The sequence below is a fragment of the Hordeum vulgare genome, chromosome 7H (assembly GCF_904849725.1).
Source record: "Hordeum vulgare subsp. vulgare chromosome 7H, MorexV3_pseudomolecules_assembly, whole genome shotgun sequence".
Lineage (NCBI taxonomy): Eukaryota > Viridiplantae > Streptophyta > Magnoliopsida > Poales > Poaceae > Hordeum > Hordeum vulgare.
The window spans coordinates 491,179,452-491,187,099 of record NC_058524.1 but is presented as its reverse complement, the minus strand read 5'-3'; the positions used below and the strand labels follow the sequence as shown (position 1 = coordinate 491,187,099).

The 7,648-nt window shown below is 42.4% G+C and overlaps 1 protein-coding gene across 2 annotated transcripts; it reads right to left on the bottom strand.

Moving 5' to 3' along the window:
- Nucleotides 1–1,249: 1,249 nt before the first annotated feature.
- On the bottom strand, nucleotides 1,250–4,127 carry LOC123407515. 2 transcript variants are annotated; one of them, XM_045100663.1, is made up of 5 exons: nucleotides 3,806–4,127; nucleotides 3,543–3,704; nucleotides 3,219–3,449; nucleotides 2,934–3,118; nucleotides 1,250–1,970 (listed from the first exon to the last, which is right to left on the bottom strand). In XM_045100663.1, the coding sequence occupies exons 1-5, from the start codon at nucleotides 4,023–4,025 to the stop codon at nucleotides 1,413–1,415; spliced, it is 1,356 nt and encodes a 451-aa protein (XP_044956598.1). In that variant the 5' UTR covers nucleotides 4,026–4,127; the 3' UTR covers nucleotides 1,250–1,412. The 2 variants fall into 2 exon arrangements, with proteins under 2 accessions (XP_044956598.1, XP_044956599.1); XM_045100664.1 differs by having other exon boundaries at nucleotides 3,543–3,698.
- Nucleotides 4,128–7,648: the final 3,521 nt, after the last annotated feature.

Sequence of the window (7,648 nt, the reverse complement as noted above, 5' to 3'; positions counted from 1 at the left end):
AATTGTTGGCTTGCATACGCAAATTTTGCTTACACATGAGTTGAATCAGAATTTTGAGTTCAGTAGCATAGCACATGAGTTGTTCAAGCATTGCCCGCAGATGAATCAAATTGTCCACCGACTGTTTTTCTTAAAAACCGACCAGACTGTACAAGGTGCAGTTCACTTTCTAAGTCCTCTACTGCTGGTTTCGGAATCTAATTGTAGGACGGAACTGGAATGATAAACCACCAACTATGTTCTTTGTGTATACATCAGTCTTTGTGCATGAACTGAAGTGACCAGCAGCTTGTCCATCAGTCTTTGTTTTCAAATTTTGTTCATAAATTTGCACATAATTACTCTTGTAACATTTCCTTGTAAATACAAACAATGAGGATTGAAGCTTTTTGCGGCAATTGATGTTAACCTTCAGTAGATGATGAAGCAAAAAGATGCCAACTTTCTCTATAATATGTTGAAGTTTTGAAATGTAATTGTTGCTCCTTGAAAGACGTAGCTAGATGCTCATAAAACCTGTAACATCGTCAACAAATGTGATTGTCTTGTACTGGCTGTGAAAATATTTGAAAATGGGCTGATGCTTCCTTGGTAACTTCTATTTATTTCATATTATTATGCTTGTTTAAGTAATTATTTGTTGTCTTGTAATAATGTCAGTTAGAAAATGTTCTCTGTGTATACATAGCTAAAAAACTGTGGAACTATAGCTGACTTTTGGATCGGCCCTGGTGTACCCAATGGGCCAACAAGGCCACATGATTTTGTTAGAATGGGTCGACCCATGGCCCCTGAAATTGGCATTGAGGCCACGGGGCCAGGTCCGGGCCGGCCCATTCCCATCTTGAATTACTTTCCAAAAAGCCACCAAGAAGGGATGAAACCGAATCCAAAAAGGTCTACCGCATAAATGATCTGATTTTTTGGTAAGACAAGCAATAGGCAGCTATGAATCAAGTACATCTTACTTTGTGCTAATTGGTGGTTTTGAGCTAGGAAATGTACTCTTTTCTTAGGTAAGCTAAGAAATGTACTCATAAGATAAGACAAGCAACGGTAACCTAAAAATCCAACTACAACTTATTCAGTAATTTTCACTTGCCACTAGAAAAATCAACAACAATGCGTATACAAATTTCAATGAAAGAACACGAAGGAATATAATTTACAATGGAAAACACCAAAAGATGCAACCAAAATAAAAGGAAAATATAAACAACAGATCAAGTAGCCAATGGAATGCAAGATATGCAGACAAACATAGAATATTTTCAAGTTTCAACAAGTCTGACCTCAAACGTCTGTTGTTTTGACACATAGGGTTTACAGATTACAAAAAAAAAATAACACCCAAGGGGTACTTAGTTAGGAGATAATAAAACGCACAATCCAGCAAGGGGTGTCTTCTTCATTTATTTCTGTGGTGGCAAGTTCTTAGGAGCAAAGAACACCCTCACATCAAATTGGCCATACTTTGACATCGAGTCATCAGGAATCCTAACAGGTCCAACATGTCCATCCTGGAAAGTCCACCGAAAGAGTGATTCCCCCAACTTTAAGCAAACATCCAATTTTTCATTTGCTTTCACCACGACTACATGCTGAAACTGCATCTTAGTCACAGAGAATGTGTCATCAAACAACACAATCTCATGATCAAAGCCACTGCTGAAAGCACCAAATCTCACATGATGAGGACCGTCAACCTTTGCAAAGACTTCTATTACGGCCTCGATACCGCTTGTAAATGGTATGTAGCCGATGTCCAAGCTGAACAGGCCACTACAAATCCGTCCATATAGCATTTCATCACAACCTGGGCAACTCTCAATCTCAGTATACGCAGAAAGTATTTGTTTGTCAGTCGACCCATCCCCTTCATCCTTTACCCACAGATCAATTTCTACTAATACATCCAGCCGTAAGTACATTCCTCGACAAGGGCTACAAAGAGGTAGGATGAAGGAATCCTACAATTTGACAACTCTGGTTAGAACTAAACATGCTACACTTTCAGATACATTAGCCTGTGCGAACATATAACAAACTAAATAAGGTAATGCACATCATGTTTAAATAAAAAAACTAGTTCCTTTTAAAAGTACAAGGCATATATTCCACTTGTGTTGAAATGCAAGACATGCATGACATTTTCTCTCTTCTACCATCATTTATATATCTTGCCAACCGCTTCAACTTTTATAACTGTTCCAAAACATTAGTATATACTGTAGGAACATTGGGGATCAAAGTATAGTTAACATGTATTTCACACTGTTCCAAATACCGGTCAGTTAACTGCTATTCGGATCCCACCGATATGAGAACGTGCTAGTCGAGCCATTAACTGGTAGGTCGAGTTAACTTGTCTGACAAGCCGATATATCTGCCGTCAGGCTGAATTATTGGCCGGGCCAATTAACTGGTAGGCATTTTGTAGCCCAAAACTGGCCCGTTCCCTCCCTACTTTTTAATGTGCAGGTTTATGGCCTTCCAGATCGGCTGCAACATCATCAGAACATCAAGGCAACAATTTTCCATGTTGCTATGTAGCCTAGGATTGCATATTTAGACATATAGTACATTGCATGTTGTTATATAGCCTAGGATATATAGTATTGCCCTAGTTAACCTACCTATAAATGGGCTACCGATAATTTCAGTTAAATGGCCGATTCGCCGATTAATCCCTACTCAGCACCCAACCGATATGGTACCACTTACCAATATCCTGAACATTGGTATTTCAAAATGGGTTCACCCCCGAAAAACAGAGGTCTTAAGCACAAACCTGAGCATGCACGACTAAGTTTTAGTCGATCCAATCCAAGGAAAGAAGATAACCAGCATACATATCACACATACTGTTGAACATCAATCATCTTGAGCAACAAACGAGTTATGTGGAAAGAAACCACGTCTAGCCTGATTACCTGGTCAATGGTGACAGCATCCTCTCTGCAGGGACGATTAAAGACGTAGTTCCGCAAAGGCTCCAAGGAATCCCGAATGGCGACTATTCCATAGACATTAACAGGATATGATGCAGAGCTTGACAAACGCAGCGAGAATACCTGTAGCATCGGATTTGGTTCACGATATCCAAGAGTTGATTTAGCTGTAAATATCAAGGAAAATAATTAAATTTCTAAACACATGCATAGATAGCACAAGAGCAGATTGCTAAGCAAGGATCAAATCAACAGAGACTAGCTTACTGGTGGAAGTATCATGGGTTTTGTACATGCGGTGGTGACAGTAGCCCCGCAAAACGCATGCCCCTATTGCCTGAGGGAATACTTTCATAGGATAAGGAGGAAGGGTAGACCACTCATGTCCCAGATCTAGAAGCATCTTACACAGCTCCATGTGTTCTTCGTTCTGTTTCGTGTCACTATTTACCCACACCTTCTGTATCAGTTTGGCTTTCTCCCTGGGAAAGTTTTTCCCTGCATGATAAAATCAATGTAGCATCAATCGGGAATTAATCGTAATTAGTTACTTTGGAGATCAAATCGTCGCATTTCTGAAGAATAAACTACCTGGGCAATTTGTCTCCTCATCGTCTGTCACCACTCCCTCCCCCTCGTCAGAGTGTGGCAGGGCCAAGCCGGCCAAGTCGGCCAAGTCGAGCATGTCAGCTAAATCATCGTCGCTGTCGGATAGCCAGGCATCATCCCAGTGAGGAATAGGCGGCTCTGAAGCTACAAAAATAATTTGACAAAAGATGCCTAATTGAGTTGGCGGATTGAAAAGCGACCGCTATGTGAAGATTATAATTGAAAATATAGAGGAGTGTACGCACCCTCGGCCTTGAGCGCCGGATCAGCATGTTTATCGATACAGGAATAGATGGAGGCGATCCCTTTCTTCTCCTCCTCTGCCGCCGCCACCACCTCCTGCTGCTCGCTAGGATCATGGAGGCGCTGGAGCGCAGGGCCATATAGGTCGGGGGGGTATGCGAAGTTGGCCGGATCATGGGGGTAGCGGCCTCTGGGAAGGTGTGGCGCCTCGGCTGGTAGCATCTCTGCGCTTAGGGTTTCGTTGCCGGCGGCAGGAGCGGTTGTGCGTTCTGGTTCGAGGGGGGAGGGGCCGAGGGGCAGCTAGGGATTGAGACACGCGCGAGCGAAACGGTGTGGCTTTTGCCTTTTTATTAGAAAAAAAATCCTATCTTTCTGAAATTGAAAAATCCTATATCGTGCGAAGAGAAAAATCATTAGAGATAGGTATACTTTCGTGCGAGGCCCTTTAGTCCCTCTCCTTCTAAAAATACCTGAAATACGATCATTAAATTTTCCAAAAGGGTTCATCTATGATCGTTCATAAATTTTTTAGTACGCTATCCCCGATCCATCAGGGTCTAAATCGTGGTGCTTGAATTATTTTTGAATTTATTTTTAAATCTTCGATGATAAGCTTTCAGTGAGAGGAGACGTTCCCGTCGATGAAGAGACGTTTATGGTGACTTCGTAAATCTCAAAATGACGTACCGGTTCAGTCTCTTGGAGGTGCTCATACGGATATGGCGTGCATATGTGCGTTCATAGGGGTGAGTGTATGCGCGTGTATACGAGCGCTTGTGTCTGTACTATGTTAAAAAAAATCACCATGTGGCAACGATTGTAGACAAGATGGCATCGTTATATTGCAAAGAAATTCTTACACGCAAGGCCCCATCTATCAATTGGAGCGAAAGAAATAAACGGAAGGAACGACATGTGATACTTCCATCGTATCTACTTTTCCAAACTCTTTTGCTCTTGATTTGGACTCTAATTTGCATGATTTGATGGAACTAATCTGGACTAACGCTGTTTTTAGCAGAATTGTCATGGTGTTGTTTTTGTGCACAAATGAAAGTTCTCGGAACGTCCTGAAAATTTACGGAGAATATTTCTGAAAAATATAAAAAATATCTGCGCAAAGATCCACCGGAGGGGATGGGCCAGTGGGCCACAAGCCCTGTAGCCCACCCTGGTGGCGGCTACCAAGCTTGTGGGGCCCACGTGGCTCTGCCGCCCCCAAACTCAGCTCTATAAATTCACTTTTGTTCCAGAAAAAATCAAGAGAGAAGATTTCGTCGCGTTTGCGATACGGAGGCGCCGCCACATCTTGTTCTGCATGTCGAGGGCAGATCTGGAGTCCGTTTTGGACTCCGGAGAGGGGAAATTGTCGTCATCGTCATCATCAACCTTCTTCCCTCTCCAATTCCATGAAGCTCTTCATCGTTCATGAGTAATCTATTCATAGGATCGCTGTGCGGTGATGAGTAGGATGAGATCTATCATGTAATCGAGTTAGTTTTGACGGGGATTGATCCCTAGTATCCACTATGTTCTGAGATTGATGTTGCTACTACTTTGCCATGCTTAATGCTTGTCACTAGGGCTCGAGTGCCATGATTTCAGATCTAAAATTATTATGTTGTCACCAATATATGTGTGTTTTAGATCCGATCTTGCAAGTTGTAGTTACCTACTATGTGTTATGATCCGGCAACCCCGGAGTGACAATAACCGGAACCACTCCCGATGATGACCATAGTTTGAGGAGTTCATGTGTTCACCAAGTGCTAATGCGTTGGTCCGGTTCTTTATTAAAAGGAGAACCTTAATATCCCGTAGTTTCCATTTGGACCCTGCTGCCACGGGAGGGATGGACAATAGATGGCATGCAAGTTCTTTTCCCTAAGCACGTATGACGACACATAGAATGCATGCCTACATCACATTGACGAACGGGAGCTAGCCACATATCTCTCCGTGTTATAACTGTTGCATGATGAATGTCATCCAAACAAATCACCGACCCATTGCCTACGAGTTTGTCCCACTGCTGCCTTTACTTGTTTTGCTCTGCTGCTGTTACTACTGCTGATGCTACCGTTACTTGCTGCTACTGTTACTTGCTTTGTCCTGCTGCTGCCACTACTGCTACTTGCTACTGTTACTTGCTTTGTCCTGCTGCCACTACTGTTACTTGCTTTGTCCTGTTGCTGCCACTAGATTCACCTTCAGTTATGAGTAAGTTTGCGACACCACCTCCTGCTAGAAATCTTGATATGTCGCCTGTGCTTGATGATGCTTATGATGCTACTATGCCTGATACTGCTAGAGATGCTATGCCTGATACTGCTAGAGATGCTATGCTTGATACCGCCTTGCCTGATGATGCTATGCTTGATACTGCTTTCCCTGGTGATGCTAGAGATGCTATTTTGCCTGATGATGCTATGCTTGATACTGCTAAAGATACTACTTTGCCTGATATGCCACTAGGGGTGTTCCTTGATTCTCATATTGCTAGAGTTACTTCCAATGCTCGTGATGCTTCCGAAACTACCGATACTATTGAGATAGAACCTGCTTTTGCTCCTGCTAGATCTAGCTCTCCTAGGTATGAATTGCCTGATATACCTGAGGGTTATGTTATGGAGGGAGAGATAGCTGAGGATTTTCTTGCGTGTAAGGATGCCTATGACGCTGAGAAATTACTTCTCAAGTGGAAGGAAAAATCTCTGAAAGCTAGGATGAAATACGACCCGAAGTTTGCCACTTCAGCTATCTTTATCACCGATAAGGATTATGAATTCTCTGTCGACCCTGAGATAATCTCTCTAGTCGAATCTGTTCCTTTCCACGGTTATGAGTCTGAGACGGTCGTAGCCCATCTTACCAAACTACACGATATAGCCACCCTTTTCACTAGTGAGGAGAAGATCCGCTACTACTATATCCTTAAGCTGTTTCCTTTCTCTCTAAAGGATGACGCTAAAGTCTGGTTCACTTCTCTTGCTCCTGGATGTGTGAGTAGTTCCCAGGATATGGTCTATTACTTCTATGAGAAATATTTTCCTGCCCATAAGAAGCAAGCTGCCTTGCAGGAAATATACAACTTTGCTCAACTCAAAGAAGAGAGTCTCCCACAAGCTTGGGGGAGGCTCATCCAGCTACAGAATGCTTTGCCTGATCACCCTCTTAAGAAGAACGAGATACTTGATATCTTCTATAACGGACTTACCGATGCCTCTAGAGACCACCTAGATAGTTGTGCAGGTTGTGTTTTTAGGGAACGAACTATAGAACAAGCTGAGATCCTTCTGAATAACATCTTGATCAACGATAATGCTTGGACTATTCCCGAACCACCTCCTAAGCCAACTCCTAAGAAAAGAGGTATTTTATTCCTCAGTCCCGAAGATATGCAAGAAGCCAAGAAATCAATGCAAGAGAAAGGCATTAGATCTGGAGATGTCAAAAAGCTACCACCTATCAAAGAGATCCATGGTCTCGATAATCCGATACAAGTAGTAGAAGTGAATTCTCTGCGTAGGTTTGATGAGAGTAATATTCCTTTTGACAAACCTGCTAGCCTATGCTTTGAGGAATTTGACAACTTTGTTGCCAAACACAAGAGTTTCAATGATTATGTTAGCAGACATTTGGAACAAAGTACTCGAATGCTTAGTCATTTAAGTGCTTGTGTAGACAGAAATGTCAATGATTTGAAGCTTCTGAGTAAACATGCCTCTATGATTACTACTCAGGTAGAACAAGTACTTAAAGCTCAGAATGACTTGCTCAATGAGTTAAATGACAACTCTGTCAGAGTCATTACTAGAGGAGGCAAAATGACTCAGGAACCTTTG

Bases quoted from the DNA above. Each gene is read 5' to 3' on its own strand.
- LOC123407515 (XM_045100663.1), bottom strand. From the start codon at position 4,025: ATGCTACCAGCCGAGGCGCCACACCTTCCCAGAGGCCGCTACCCCCAT. The intron at 3,450-3,542 runs GTAGTTTATTCT...TTTATCATGCAG, and splicing joins TGAGGAGACAAATTGCCCAG to GGAAAAACTTTCCCAGGGAG. The intron at 3,119-3,218 runs GTAAGCTAGTCT...TGATATTTACAG, and splicing joins AACCCATGATACTTCCACCA to CTAAATCAACTCTTGGATAT.